Raw genomic sequence first — 16,189 nt, 5'->3', positions numbered from 1 at the left:
TACTGACTGCGGCAAGAATAGCCATAGCTTCAAATTGGAAAAATAGAGAACATCCTACTATACAGGAAGTAATTCAGAGAGTGAGACATACCCGAACCATGGAATATCTTACTTATCTATCCCATGAAAAAAACGACTTATTCTCTACAGTCTGGGATTTTTGGGATATCAACTTTGAACTGCCATTAACAGAATATAGAAATAGATTCTGATGCTTTATACTTGGAGACCTTCCTATTGACGACAGAATGGCGGGTCCGGGGACCAGGGGGGGAGGGAGTGGGAGAATGAGGGGTGGTGATACTCTGCGTAATTATTTGAGTATTTGGTAGACATTGTCCATTTGTGTTATATAATTTTCTTTTATTTTCATATTATTGCATGGCCAAAAGCTACATACAATGACCTAAGATAATAAGGGCCTAAAAAAGTTAGATGGGATGATTCAACTTCTTTATTAAAATCATTGTCATTAGATATATTAGATGTCCTGTTTACTAAACTATTTACGGTTACTATTATGCAGTGTTGACGAACCATTATGATAACCACTATTATGTTTACAAATCTCATCTGCTGTTATTGTGTTGTTGACATTTTGAAAAAACTTTTCAATAAAAATTGAGTTACAAAAAAAAAAGATGATGCAGGACATCTCTGGACGATCGGTGGAGGCTCAGTGAGTATTCTGCCTACACAAGGGGAAAATGTGTGCTTTTTTGGCCAGTTGGCAAGCACATGTATCCGGCATCAGGAGATCCCCGTCCGTGCCGAATATCAGAGAATCTGGTGTACTAGGGAAGGGAGCACTCTGGCTACTTATATAATGTAGGAGGGGAGGGGGCAATGTGCTCGAGTCTACTGGGGGGGGGCACAATTTTTACACCCTTGCGCTGATGGAGACACTGGCTTCAATTCATCAAAGGCTGTTCCATTAAAAAAAAAGAAAGTCATTAAAATACTGCATTCATAATTTCAGATTTGTGTGTGCTAATTTATCAATATTTTCACATGTGCGGTAGATGTTTGATAACTTACTGAACTACTATGGTTTCAGTTCATCAAAGGCTGTTCAATAACAACAGAGCAGCTTGGAGCAGCTTGGAGTGTCTCTGTGTCCTTAGAAGCTGCAGTGAGGCAATTACAATAGAGGCATACCGACATCCCTTAAGATGTACACACTTGCTATATATACTGTTTGTTATACTGCCTCTGCTGCTCTGAATCTGTCCATTAGTGTTTCTTAACATTTTATTTAATTGCCACAGCTTAGATGAACTTCCTGGAGACATTAGACATGCCATGCTTGGTGATTTCTACACCAGCATCTCTGCATATTCAAACAGGAACTCAAAGGGTTACACTACGGAAGGGAGTCCGAAGGGCATCTTTTGTTCTTTTCTCTGTGCTCGCTGCCTGGGGGGTCTAAAAGCTCACTTGCACACACCCTCCCCCCCCCCCCCCAAGAAGCCTACACAACCTATCACTAGCACTTGCAGGAGACAGGGGATCTTTCTTTTGGCTGCCTGCTCCTGTCAATTATTGGGATATGCACACAAAACTGAGCAGTGAGCGGTGGTAATCACCACACATGATTCAGTGTTTTACCGCCTGCTGTAACCTTGGTGAACTGACATTTACTGACATGTTGAGGAAATTACCGCACAAGTCGGTAATTTAACTCACTGCTCGGTAATTTGAGCTTTTTATGTGGTAACAGCTTTGATGAATTGACATTTTCCTAAGTGCTCGGTAAAGTCAGCTGTTTTCAGCATAACCAAATGCGGTAATGCTTTATGAATTGAAGCCACTGTGCATGGAAATGAGTGCAATGTAAGGCTACTGGCATCATTGTAAAGATTTAATGGTAGGACAGACACAGACAGGAGCAGTGGAAGCACTGTGCAATGTAATGGAGAGCAAGCCTTTACTTTTGACCATCAGGTTCACCTGGTGAACCTCACCGCAAGAATTGCACCCATCACTAGTTAATGAATTCTACTCCTGGTGGCATAAACTCACTTTAAAAACTATTTAAACTGAAAAGCAGTTTAGACTAGGAAAATACAAGCGGTGTTGATGAAGATACAGAAAAGAGAACCCATTGTACTGCCTACATTTAATAAAAAGCTGTAAGGGTGCATCTGATAGTGGCAAGACCTGGAGATTGGTGGTCCTGGCCAGGAAGATTTGCTCCATGCAGCAGAGTCAAACTTGAAATTAATAAATGTTTTTGCTGCTTTAAAATGGGCCATATGGCTTTAAGTTGTCCACTTATTAGTGAGTCCATCTCTTAAAGTGGACCTGAACTCTTGCACAGGACAGAAGGAAAACATAGAGAAATGCACCCTGTATGTATTTAGAGAGTTTAGCCTGTCTAATTTACCCTCATCTGTGTCTAATCACAGGTTGTAATTTGATGCCTCAGCTGTGTCAGCTGACTGCCACGGCAGAGAGCTCATTTGTAAATACAGGATGTTAACAATATGTATGCTTCTATGAAAGCAGGAAGTAGACACTGCAGATTTATTGCAGGATTTGAATCAGCTGTAACAAAGAAATGTTTCTTTTATTTAAAGGTTATTATGCTGTTGCTTATCTTTTAGAGCTGCGATCAAGTTCTGAGTTCAGGTCCGCTTTAAAGGGACAGACATCAATCACTGTTTGCTACATTTGCATGTCCAGCTATGCCTATTGTAAAACAAATGTGCTGTGAATGGTAAATGTGTAACTGTTTTATTAGACTCTGCTAGACTTGTCTCTCTTGTGTCAAGTTTCAACCTAAAGGTGGCCACTAACGATTCAATTTCTAGTAAAAAATCGTTTGAGCGATCAAAAAATTCTGATCACTACACCATCAAAGAACCAATCTTTGCTTCCTATCTATCACAACCAACAAGAAAATCCAAATTTTGATTTGCCGAAAATCCAATTGGACGACTATTTTTATAATCGTTTGTAATTGACTGTGCCCATCTATGGAGATTATTTACAACCAATCCGATCAGAATTTCTGATCGCTCAAACGATTTTTCGCTAGAAATTGGACCGTTAGTGGCCACCTTTAGAGTATTGCTGTGATTTGAGTCCATGGTATCTCCACTGTACTGAATGGACCAGCGCTCACTCGTTGTAGGTTAAAAATTTTCTCAATTAACTTTGTAAAAAAAAAAAAAGCCTTAAAAGAGCTATGATAAATACAGCCTACAAAGATTTGGTGGGTTGGCGGGTTATCGCTTCATAGTCGTTCAATAGGGTCAAGCATATGACTTCATGCAAATATAGTTTTGGTTGTATCACAACAACCACGTTCCAAACACCAAGCTGCAGCATAAGGTACACAATTCACATAACTTATGTTGTACACACAACGTATGCACTGCTTGTTTAACCTATTTTGGTTCCTGGACGTAGAAACTACGTCCAGGAACCATGCGCGCTCCCGCGGCCGATCGCGCGCGTGCACGCGCGCTCCCGGCCCGCGGTTCGTTAGCCAGGCAATCAGTGAATCGGGCTATGGTGCCCGATCACTGATTCCTCTTCCCAGCTGAAAAAGCGACAGCTTCTCTCAGAAGCTGCCCCTTTTCTGGCTGTTGCCTTCCCCATGCGCCACTCTAAGCGTGTGTTACGCTTAGAGTGACGTCATGTAAACAAACTCATGGCCGCCATCTTGTGGCCAAAAAGTAAAACTACAACTAAAAGTAAAAAAAATTAAAATGAACACACAATTACATTATAAATCTATGATTTACATCCCACCCTCCCAAAAATACCCAAATAAAATGTTTAATATAAAAAAAAAAAAAAACCATTACAATAAAAAAAAAAAAACATGTAAATATTTACCTAAGGGTCTAAACTTTTTAAATATCAATGTAAAGATGAAATATTTCTATATTTTTTTTATTTTAAACTTGTAAATCGGGATAGATGCAAAACGGAAAAAATGCACCTTTATTTCCAAATAAAATATTGTCGCCATACATTGTGATAGGGACATAATTTTAACGGTGTAATAACCGGGACATATGGGCAAATACAATACGTGAGTTTTAATTATGGAGGCATGTATTATTTTAAAACTATAATGGCTGAAAACTGTTAAAATGCATTTACAGCAAAATGTACCCTCCAAAGAAAGCCTAATTGGTGGCGAAAAAACAAGATATAGATCAGTTCATTGTGATGAGTAGTGATAAAGTTATAGGCTAATCAATGGGAGGTGAACATTGCTCAAGTGAAAACGACGGAACGCGAATGGGTTAAGGTTCATTATACTATTTGCATAGTGTGTGTTATTCAGGTAACATATGCGTTGTGTGTATAACACAGGTAACACAAACTGCATAATTTATGTTCTGTGTTTTGCGTAGTGCTGGTCGTAATGGAAAAATGTACGCTTACTGATCATTACGCATAATTTTACGATAGTACGCATTACGCAATTACGGTTACGGCGTAGAAAAATTATCTACGGTTCATCACTGTAATTACGCGTTAACTTACGCAGTTACGCGTAAGGATACCGTAATGTAGGCACTTACGCTACGATGTTACGCATAGTGCCGTAATACCCATTAATGCGTACTTTTTGACGCATACGGACGATGTGTACGCAATAGCCGTCAATGTGACAGCTATTGCGTACACATTATTCGTATGCGTCAAAACGTACACTTATATACTGAAGGGCGGGAGAAGATACTATTGGTTGCTTAGGATGTTGACTGATTGGCTACTCTTAGAAAAGGGGAGTTGTACGTTAGTAATTATGCGTAAAATTACGCGTAAGTCATCGTAAAATTACGCATACCTAGCAATTACGGTAGACGGTGTAATTACGATACCGCTTTATGGCTAAATAATTACGCGTAAGACCGTAAGTTACGCGTAGGGCTTACGCGTAATTTTGCATTGAATTACGATGCGTAATTACGCTCACGGGTAATTTCGGCCCAGCACTGGTTTTGCGTAACAACCATTCTCTGTGCACATACATTTTACCGACGTTCAGTTAATGCATCCCTTTATCTGATTAGCTCATGAGTTTTCTATCCTTATCATGTGTAGCCCCTCAACAGAATTATTAAAGAACACTTATTGCAGATTGGCAAAGTAACTGTGTTATAAATGTATTTACAGGTCATGAAATAAAGCAATCATGGCTTCTGGTGAGAAAGCACTAGAGATTATAAAACGTCTTCAATGGAAATTATTGGACGTGTTTGAGAAGGACGTGGATGGTTTGCTTGATGAGGTGGGGTCAACAGGTCTTATAAATCTGCTTGATATTATTGAGCTCCAAAAAGAAGAAAATCCAGTGGTGAGATCTGAAAAGATGATAAATATCCTATTGCAGAATGGAGAAGAACCCTGCCATAAATTCCTCTGCCATCTCGAGAACATGGTCACCAGATTTCCAGATCTGATTGATGTGTCCAAGCTCTTTCCAGAAAGTGGGTAACTTCTCATTGTAACTTAAGAATATTTCAGGGATGGTTTTGTGCATTTCACTTCTTCACTACCTCTTCAGTCTGGTTTTTGACACCCACACATAACTGAAATGGTTCTTATGGAGGATGGCGATGAGCTCCTCAGAGCCAAGTCACAAGGCAACCTTTCTCTTTTCCCTTTCATGGTACTTTCCTCTGTCTTTGCACTGTTGATATTTCCTTTCCTACTCCAGACTGTGCACACTATCAGCATTATCTCTAGCTTCTTATTTATCTGACTGCTCATTCCAAAACCTTTTCTCAGGTATCTTGTCCTCTTCTACACCCCTCTTTTTCAGTGTTTCCCAAGGCTCAGTGTTTTTCTATCTTTACTGCTTTTCCTCTTCCAAACTCCTATCTTGCTAACACGATCACTTCTATGTAGATCACAACCAAATTTAACTGACCACTGTTTTTAAATGCTATCTACTCAGGAGGCATACACTGAATTACAGCTCTATGTCTAATGTACATGTAAAAAAGTCAACTAGTAAAAAATGGTGCCCCTCGGTTACTAACCTTAACACACACACACACAATGCCCCCCCAACCCCCCCATGCCCAACCTTAACTTCACACCTCCCGTGTTGCCTAATCTTAACCCCTAAGGACCACCCACACACTCCTAATGTTAAAGACCCCTGCCTCCCAGCCCTAACCCCCCAATATTTTCATCGCTGTAGATGGAAATGTTAAAAGCTGTGATTGGCGGCTATTAACTGCCAAACAGCAGCAATAAGTGGCTATTTTATCGGTGCACCAAAATTATCAATATAGCCACTAATCAGGGCTTTTGCAGAACTCTTTTTTTAAATAATTAACTATTGGGTTATGCAGTAATACATTTCTGAATACATAAATACTTAGGTTGGTTAGCTTATTAGTTAACTTAAGTTATTTTCTGTAGATAAGAGCCTGTCGTAATTCCAGTATATAGCAAGGAAATGAACAGCGCTACTTAAAAACAGACTAGTGCCTACCTGCAAAAGAGTGCAAGCCCCACTTGTGGGGTCGAATACACACCGAGCATACACATGACCTGTCTACCACTAGAGGAGGATGTTGGTTTCCATTAACAGCTTGCATGCAACCTATTAAGTACTCGTCCCTCCCACTGCGAAGAAGTCAATCCTCCATGGGAGGGGCCTAACACTAACTAAATTCTAACCTATGTATATGCATAGCCTGGGTGCGGCTAATCAAATAAAATCGAAAATTGAAAATTGCGCAAAAGGTGGATCAGCGCAACACCAGGCCGCCTCCGAATGGCTTCCATCAGAGATGCGCTGAGCCCCCCCAGGAACTACAAACGCACCTTGAACCCAAACAGAAGCTCTGCATATACACCAAAAGCATGGCTGTTAAGTGGGAGCAGCTGACCAAAAACGAATTACATTAGTACATAGCAAGGAAATGAACAGCGCTACTTAAAAACAGACTAGTGCCTACCTGCAAAAGAGTGCAAGCCCCACTTGTGGGGTCGAATACACACCGAGCATACACATGACCTGTCTACCACTAGAGGAGGATGTTGGTTTCCATTAACAGCTTGCATGCAACCTATTAAGTACTCGTCCCTCCCACTGCGAAGAAGTCAATCCTCCATGGGAGGGGCCTAACACTAACTAAATTCTAACCTATGTATATGCATAGCCTGGGTGCGGCTAATCAAATAAAATCGAAAATTGAAAATTGCGCAAAAGGTGGATCAGCGCAACACCAGGCCGCCTCCGAATGGCTTCCATCAGAGATGCGCTGAGCCCCCCCAGGAACTACAAACGCACCTTGAACCCAAACAGAAGCTCTGCATATACACCAAAAGCATGGCTGTTAAGTGGGAGCAGCTGACCAAAAACGAATTACATTAGTACATAGCAAGGAAATGAACAGCGCTACTTAAAAACAGACTAGTGCCTACCTGCAAAAGAGTGCAAGCCCCACTTGTGGGGTCGAATACACACCGAGCATACACATGACCTGTCTACCACTAGAGGAGGATGTTGGTTTCCATTAACAGCTTGCATGCAACCTATTAAGTACTCGTCCCTCCCACTGCGAAGAAGTCAATCCTCCATGGGAGGGGCCTAACACTAACTAAATTCTAACCTATGTATATGCATAGCCTGGGTGCGGCTAATCAAATAAAATCGAAAATTGCGCAAAAGGTGGATCAGCGCAACACCAGGCCGCCTCCGAATGGCTTCCATCAGAGATGCGCTGAGCCCCCCCAGGAACTACAAACGCACCTTGAACCCAAACAGAAGCTCTGCATATACACCAAAAGCATGGCTGTTAAGTGGGAGCAGCTGACCAAAAACGAATTACATTAGTACATAGCAAGGAAATGAACAGCGCTACTTAAAAACGGTAGTTCCTGGGGGGGCTCAGCGCATCTCTGATGGAAGCCATTCGGAGGCGGCCTGGTGTTGCGCTGATCCACCTTTTGCGTAATTCCAGTATAGCTGGACATATACAGACATAATTTATTAGACAGTGCATACTTTATCTAGGATGAAGTAAACTATCACAGCTGCACATTCCATTCTCAGAAGACAAAACATTTTTATCCTGTGCTATCTATCTAAAAAAAGGGCTTATTTTGTTGACAATATTAAAGGGGGTGTCCGTTTGTTAATACACTGCAGAGCTGCTCTTCGCTGGGTGGTTCCAGAAACTGAAGAAAGTGAAAGGGGGGAACAGAAGCGCTCCAATAGTGCATTAAAAGATTTTTTATTTAAAAAAGCAATAAATATTGCACTTACATGGTGGTTTCTTTAAAAATTGTGTGTATGTGGCCTGCCACCGATCAATCCTTAAAGCTGCAGTTTGGCCAGGACCTGGGGCTGCTCTGTACAACTCTGCCATGTTCCTGCTGGAAGCAAGAGAAGGGGGCGTGACTGCTCCACGTATGTGTCACTACCGGTTTCTGCGTTTGCCAGGCCTTCATCAGGTCATGAAGGCTGATGAAGGCGTGGCAAACGCCGAAACCGGTAGTGACGTAGCGGCACATACATGGTGCGGCTACGCCCCATTCTCCTCTCGCTCCCAGCAGGAACATTGCAGAGTTGTACAGAGCGGCCCTTATCCTGGCCAGACCGCAGCTTGGAGGATTGATCGGTGGCAGGCCACATACACACAATTTTTAAAGAAACCTCCATGTAAGTGCAATATTTATTGCTTTTTTTAAATAAATAAAAATCTTTAAATGCACTATTGGAGCGCTTCTGTTTCCCCCTTGTACATTCCATTCTCCCCTCCCTATCTTTGAGCCATGGCATTTACTACAGGGAAGACTTCTAGCCCATTTCAGCCACATCTAATATGGCGGATGGACTCCCAATCTGTAGCCTGGTAGCCCGTTGCCACACAAACGTAATGACATCACAGGTGACTCATGCTATCCTGCACACCCAGAAGTCCAAGCCACAGGGATGAATCTATGTAGACTACGGGTGAGCGTCAAAGGCGCTCAATGCTTTGGCTACTTACACATACCTGGTTTGTACTGTTACCCACAATGTACTATAGATAGAGGACTCTCCCTCTTCTTTCTACCGGCCAGTGCTATCTGTCTTCCAGCCCATTGACAGAGCAAATAGAACTTGCAGTAGTCATTATTGCTCCCACTGGCCCTTTCACAGATAAATGCACAGCAAAGGGCCTAGTATATGCACATTATTCTGTAGTGCACTTTATCATATAACTTTTAGTGCTGACTTCTAAGCAATGTGCACTTTCTATTCTTAACAGCTACTCATAGAATAATTCCCTTAATTATAATTTGGTCCAAATTGTAAAGACATATGGTATACAAGATCCAATCCTCTTTTGGTAGGTCTGCCCTACCCAGGTGCATATATAAAAGAACATTTCGATTAAACATCAACGTGTGTATACATAGGTGTGTATATAAATACACGTTGATGTTTTATCGAACTGTTCTTTTCTATCCTAGATCATATCATGTGTGACTATTGCTGTATGATAATAACTAGTTGTTTACATTGTATTAATGATTTATATTTATATATATGCTATAGTATTTTGCACAAACCGGTATGTGTGTTTTAAAGCAACGTTTTATGCATTTTCATATTGAGCGTTTGTTTGTGTGTCTATTATTGAGTATGCTCTGCATTGATTTGTAGACACTGAGACATGGGCCCATATGCAATTCTCTTTTTCACCTGAGTTTTCTCCTAGGATATACATTTCATCTTCTCTTTAAAATAACTTTTCAGCATTTTACAAATTGAAAAAGTACCCAAAAGTTGGTGAAAAAGTGTTATCATATTTATTTTGAGTATTTTCTTGTTAGCTGGTGGCTTAAAAGGCATTTTATCACAAGTTCTGAAAATATCACCAAGGAGAAAACTCAGGAGAAAAAATGAATTGCATATGGACCATGGTCTGATAATGTGACACATACGAATTCACGAAACGCGTTGCCTAGTGCAAAGAAATGTCTTCCTTTTTCTAATACAGGTAAAACTTGAAAAATTAGATTATCGTGCAAAAGTCCATTCATATCAGTAATTCAGCTTAAAAGGTGAAACTAATAAGTTATCCTTGTCTTAGACATTGCTCTTAATTGGGTTATGTCAATAATGTAACAGGTAAACATGTTTTCTTTTTCTTTTTTTTATCTTATTTTTCTTGCTTGTTCAATGGACATACATGTGCTATAATACTGCACCACATGTCTTTTCAATTTTTTTTCTTTGAAAAAAAAACCTATAAATATTGATTGTTGAAAAAAAAAAGTTAAACTAATATATGAAATAGACTCATTGGGCCTGATTCACAAAGCGGTGCTAACCCAGTTAGCACGCCTAAAAGACTTTAGGCGTGATAACCATTGCACCACACTGGTGAAAAGCCAGTTTAGGCATGATAAGTTTAGGCGTGATAAGTTTAGGCGTGATAAGTTTAGGCATGATAAGTTTAGATCATGCTCAAAGTCCCGCATGCAAAGCAGCGGCATTAAACTCTATGCGAAGTGCACCAGACATTGCTAGCGCAAAACTTTTGATCAGCTGTGCACTGCGGTGCTAACCCAGTTGATGCTTAAACTTATCACGCCTAAACTTATCACTCCCAAACGTATCATGCCTAAACTTATCACACCTAAACTTATCATGCCTAAACTTATCATGCCTAAACTGAGTTTAGGCATGATAAAGGGCTTTTCACCAGCGTGCTAACTGTTAGCACCGCTTTGTGAATCCGGCCCATTACATGCAAAGCGAGATACTTCAAGCCTTTATTTGATGTAATGTAGATGATTATGGCTTACAGCTTATGAGAATCCCAAAATCTCAGACCATTAGGATATTGTGAAAATGTTCAATATTCTAATGTCTAGTGTCAGACTCTAATCCGCTAATTCATTCAAAACACTTGCGAAGGGTTCCTGAGCCTTTAAATGGTCTCTCAGTCTGGTTCAGTATTACTGACATAAATGAACTTTTGCATAATATTCTAATTTTTCGAGTTTCACCTGTATTCTGTAATCACTGAGGTAAGCCACCACTAATTCCTTTTTGGTTTTAAAGTTTTTTTGTTTTTTTTTAATCATTACTGGGGGCCTCTTATCCAGCGTTGTGTTCCTAGCCTTCAGAATCAGAATCAGAATCACTTTATTTCGCCAAGTACAGCAGGAGCTGTAATCGGAATTAGTTGTGGTTCACATGGCATAGACAGAGTATAAGACAGACGTACAGCACATACAATTTAAATGCAGAATCAGTTCATATCGACCATTTCACTGCTGTGCAAATACAGCCCAGTAAATAATAATAATAGTAATAATGATAATGATAGTAATAATAATAGGGGTGCAGGTAGTAGCCCCGAGTCTATCTGGATAGGTCAGGCAAGCATCAGCGGGGACCGGTTTGATCGACCCAGCTAGAGCGCGATGGTATGCGGGCCAGACAGGGGGAGGTTGGAGTTCAGTAACCGGACAGCTTGGGGGAAGAAGGTGTTCTTCCGCCTGGTGGTTTTGGATGGTATGGACCTGTAGCGACGGCCCAACGGGAGGAGCTTGAAGTAGTGGGTGCCTGGGTGAGAGGGGTCACGGGAGATCATGGTGGCTCTCTTCCTCATCCTGGCGGAGTGGAGGAGATCGAGAGGTGGAAGAGGAGATCCGATGATCTTCTCCGCGTCCGTTATGACTCTCTGAAGTTTGTGTTTGTCGTTGGCCGTTGCGCCTGCGTACCAGACAATGACCGAGGAGCAGAGGATGGATCAATGGTGAAAGTATAGAAGTTGGCCAGCAGCTCCCTGAGCATGCCAAATCTCTTCAGTTGGCACAGGAAGAACAGCCTCTGCTGAGATTTCTTCTGGATTTTGGTGGTGTTTTGCTCCCACTTCAGCTTGTTAGTAAGAGTTGTGCCAAGGAACCGAACAGATGTCACCTTAGAGACTTCTGTACCCCCGATGAGGACAGGTGGGAGAGGGGTAGGATTTCGCCTAAAATGTACCACTAGTTCAACAGTCTTTGCTGCGTTGAGGACTAGGTTGTTGTCTTTGCACCAGTTGCATATTCTCTCGACTTCGCTGCGGTACTCCTGCTCCCCGTTAGTACCAATAAGGCCGATGATAGTGGTGTCGTCTGCAAATTTGATGACTTTCACAGAGGTACTTGCCAGAGGCATACATATAATTAAAGTAAATGGGAACCGTCGCTTACAAAAAAAGTCAGATACTTACATAAGGAGAGGGAAGGCTCTGGGTCCTATAGGGCCTTTCCTCTCCTCTCCTGGTGTCCGTTCCAGCTCAGGATCCACCATAGCAGCATTTGACCAATTCGGCCAAATGCAACTGTCTCTGCCACCGAAGGGAGGCTTCAGCAACTCTTCAGGAGCCTGAGTGCTCCCAAAGCTCCATACTGCGCACGTGCAAGCACCCAGGGGTGTAGCAATAGGGGGCCAGGAAGGGTCACAGCATGAGGGGAAAGATGGCCACACATCGATGGGGAGGGGAGCAGTCCCTCCCTCCCTCCCTCCCTCACCTCGGGCTCTGCGCTCCCCTTCTACATCAATAATCAGTGGTTGGCAGTGGGCAGCGGCAGATACACATACCTCCATCCACGCGCTGGAGGTTCCGATAGTCTAAATGTCTTGCACTACTTGCTGTTTAAACAGGAAGTAGCATGAGGCACTTAGAGATGGACCTCCCCGGTGGATGGAGGTATGTGTATCTGCCGCTGCCCGATGCCAGCCACTGATTATTAATGCATGAGGGGAGCGCAGAGGGGAGAGCCAAAGGTGAGGGAGGGGGGGACTGCCCCCCTCCCCGCCAATGTATGGCCAGCTTTCCCCTCATGCTGCGACCCCACCTGCCCCCCAAAAAATGGCCCTTAGCAGGACGGGGGGGGGGGGTGATCCAAATTTTTGCAGGGGGGTGAATGGGATTCTAGTTATGCCCCTGCGAGCAGCCTCTAACACGTAATCGCATGTGCCCAGTATGGAGCCACCTGTGTTTCAGAGGACTAGGCTCCCGAAAACTTCCAAAGTCCCCCATGGTAGGGGATTCAAATGGCGAAGGAAGCGCTGCACAGAGTGCACCGGGAGTAGAGAGGGTAGGCTCATTAGGACCCAGAGCCTTCCCTCTCCTTAGGTAAGTATCTGGCTTTTCTTTTTTAGCATTCGTTTCCCATTTGCTTCAAGCCGGTGGAAAATTTGGGCTCAGGGTAAAGCCGAAAAATAGCTCATCCTGCAGCTGCAAAAGTACCAGCGACGTTAATTACTATTCCCCCTCCAAGTTACCGTGGACAGTGGGGAAATACGTAACTTGGCTTTCAGCTATTGCTGGCAGCCAAATTACACTGTTTTTATGGTAATTTGGGCTCTGTCTTTTGACGGCGCCCAAATTACTGTCTGAGAGCGCTGCTTTAGCCAAACACAACAAGTCAATTTGCATCTCTGCAACAGGCAAACTGAACACTCTTCCTGCCAGCCAACGTCTCCACCCCCTGCAGTGCCTCAGTATGTACACAACACAGAAGACCAGACACAATCTGCTAACCTGTCCCCAGATGTGCATTCTCTAACAATATGCCAATCAGATGTAAATAGACTATTTAAAAGACAAAACACCAGGAAAGCAATGGGGCCAGACGCTATCTCTGCGAAATGCTTGAATCTCTGTGCCGACCAATTAGCGCCTGTATTCACAGACATATTCAAAGCATCTCTAGAACTCTCAATTATTCCCGCCTGTTTTAAAAGCGCAACTATTGTACCAATTCCAAAAAAAACAAAACCTACATGCTTAAAGGACTTACGAGGCGAAAATGCTAAAAAAAGTAAATTACCTGCCTCATCTTTTATGGCACGGAGGACGCCGTCCGCGCCCTCCGTGCCGATCCGCCGGGTCCCCCCGCTCATTAGCCCCCCGGGCCGGCTGCCGACCCCACGGCCCGGGTCGGGCTCTCCTGCCACCCGCAATATGGCCGCTTCCTTTGGCCGCGGCTGCGCAGTCCGCCTGGCCGCGAGTGCGGCTGCGCAGCTCTAGGGCCAGCCCCCCTGATCCACGCTACGTAGCTACGTAGCGTGGATCGGGGGGGCTGGCCCTAGAGCTGCGCAGCCGCACTCGCGGCCAGGCGGACTGCGCAGCCGCGGCCAAAGGAAGCGGCCATATTGCGGGTGGAAGGAGAGCCCGACCCGGGCCGTGGGGTCGGCAGCCGGCCCGGGGGGCTAATGAGCGGGGGGACCCGGCGGATCGGCACGGAGGGCGCGGACGGCGTCCTCCGTGCCATAAAAGATGAGGCAGGTAATTTACTTTTTTTAGCATTTTCGCCTCGTAAGTCCTTTAAATGATTACAGGCCTGTTGCCCTGACATCACTGGTCATGAAAGCATTTGAAAAACTGATAATGACTTATCTGAAATCCATCACAGATCCCTTGCTGGACTCTTTGCAATTTGCCTACAAGCCTAATAGATCCGCAGACGATGCCGTGAACATGTGTATGCATTATGTACTACAGTATCTAGACACCCCAGGAACCTACACCAGGATTTTATTTATAGATTTCAGCTCTGCATTTAATACCATAATTCCATCACTGCTGCACAGCAAGCTCTCCCAGCTACACATACCTGAATCCATCTGCAAATGGATAACCGACTTCTTAACCGACAGAAGACAGCATGTTAGACTTGGTAAACTCACATCAAGCTCTCTGACAGTCAGTACTGGTGCACCCCAGGGCTGTGTGCTTTCCCCACTGCTGTACTCACTTTACACCAATGACTGCACCTCCACAGATCCATCTGTTAAGCTTCTGAAGTTTGCAGACGACACAACAGTTGTTGGTCTCATACAAAACGGGGATGAATCTGCATACAGGCATGTGGTGGGACAGCTTTCCTCCTGGTGCAGCAGCAACAACTTGGAACTAAATGCTCTCAAAACTATGGAGATGATAATAGACTTTAGGAGATCTCCCCCCCAGCACCTCCCCTTAACCATAAATGGATCCACAATAACCCAAGTAGAGTCATTCAAGTTTCTTGGGTCCACGATCTCAAACGACTTAAAATGGGACAACAACACTGCCACTATTGTCAAGAAAGCACAACAGAGAATGTACCATCTACGGCAGCTGAAAAAGTTTGGCCTACCTCAAAATCTAATGGTGCAGTTCTACACTGCAATCATCGAATCCACCATAACATCATCTATGACTGTATGGTTCGGCTCCTGCTCAGCATTAGAAAAGGGGAGGCTGCAGCGCATCATCCGATCAGCAGAAAGGATAATTGGCTGTAGCTTACCTTCCCTGCAGGATCTTTACGCTAGCAGGTGCAGAAAGAGAGCAACCAAAATTGCCTCAGACCCCTCTCACCCAGCTCACTCCATCTTCCAGCGCATGCCTTCAGGAGTAAGATTCCGGTCAATCGCTACCAAAACGTCTAGACACAAGAACAGCTTTTTTCCTCAAGCGGTAGCCATACTTAGGCCCTGATTCACAAAGCGGTGATAACTCAGTTATCACGCCTAAAAGACTTTAGGCGTGATAAGCCGTGCAAAGCTGAGTTATCACCGATTTGTGCTGCTCTTCGCGCGAAGCTCCCGCGCGCAAAGTTTTGCGCGCGTAGCGCACCGCGCTGCGCGCAGCGCACCGCGCTGCGCGCGCAAAGTCCCATAGGGCTCAATGGACACTGCGCGCGAAGCACGGTACACTGCGCGCGCAGCGCGGTGCGTTACGCGCGCAAAACTTTGCGCGCGGGAGATCGCGCGAGTTTCTTCTTATCACGCCTAAACTGAGTTTAGGCGTGATAAAGGCCTTTTCACAGGCGTGCAAACACTTTGCACCGCTTTGTGAATCAAGCCCTTAATGCTGAACCACGTTAGAGCTGCTAGGACTGAAAGTAATCAGCACAGAACTAAACATGAACAATTCTCACATTGCTTACTGACACTATACTTATAATGTCCTTAACTTGTAATATTCACACTGTCTGTCCTTGTATTGTTTTTGTTTGTGTTTGTTAAGCAACTGCCAAGACAAATTCCTTGTAGGTGCAAACTTACTTGGCGAAAATAAATTGATTCTGATTCTGATTCTGAACTCCTCTTGAGGCCTCTTGCACACTACATGCAATTACGATTTTTCATATGATCCGATTTTTGGTTCAGATTTAAAAACATAGCAGCATGCAATACAAAAATTGTACCGTATAAAAA

The 16,189-nt window shown here is 43.6% G+C and overlaps 1 protein-coding gene across 1 annotated transcript in view; it reads left to right on the top strand.

Moving 5' to 3' along the window:
• The window catches only part of LOC137525489 (up-regulator of cell proliferation-like), a 37,190-nt gene that overhangs the window by 15,353 nt on the left and 5,648 nt on the right, over positions 1-16,189 (top strand). Inside the window, exon 2 of the mRNA XM_068246609.1 lies at positions 5,143-5,456. Coding sequence (XP_068102710.1) covers positions 5,162-5,456 — 295 coding nt within the window. The 5' untranslated portion in view covers positions 5,143-5,161. The remainder of the gene's footprint in view (positions 1-5,142; positions 5,457-16,189) is intronic.

This window comes from Hyperolius riggenbachi, chromosome 7 (assembly GCF_040937935.1).
Source record: "Hyperolius riggenbachi isolate aHypRig1 chromosome 7, aHypRig1.pri, whole genome shotgun sequence".
Taxonomy (NCBI): domain Eukaryota; kingdom Metazoa; phylum Chordata; class Amphibia; order Anura; family Hyperoliidae; genus Hyperolius; species Hyperolius riggenbachi.
The sequence above is the reverse complement of the archived record's forward strand: the minus strand, read 5'-3'. Positions and strand labels throughout refer to the sequence as shown.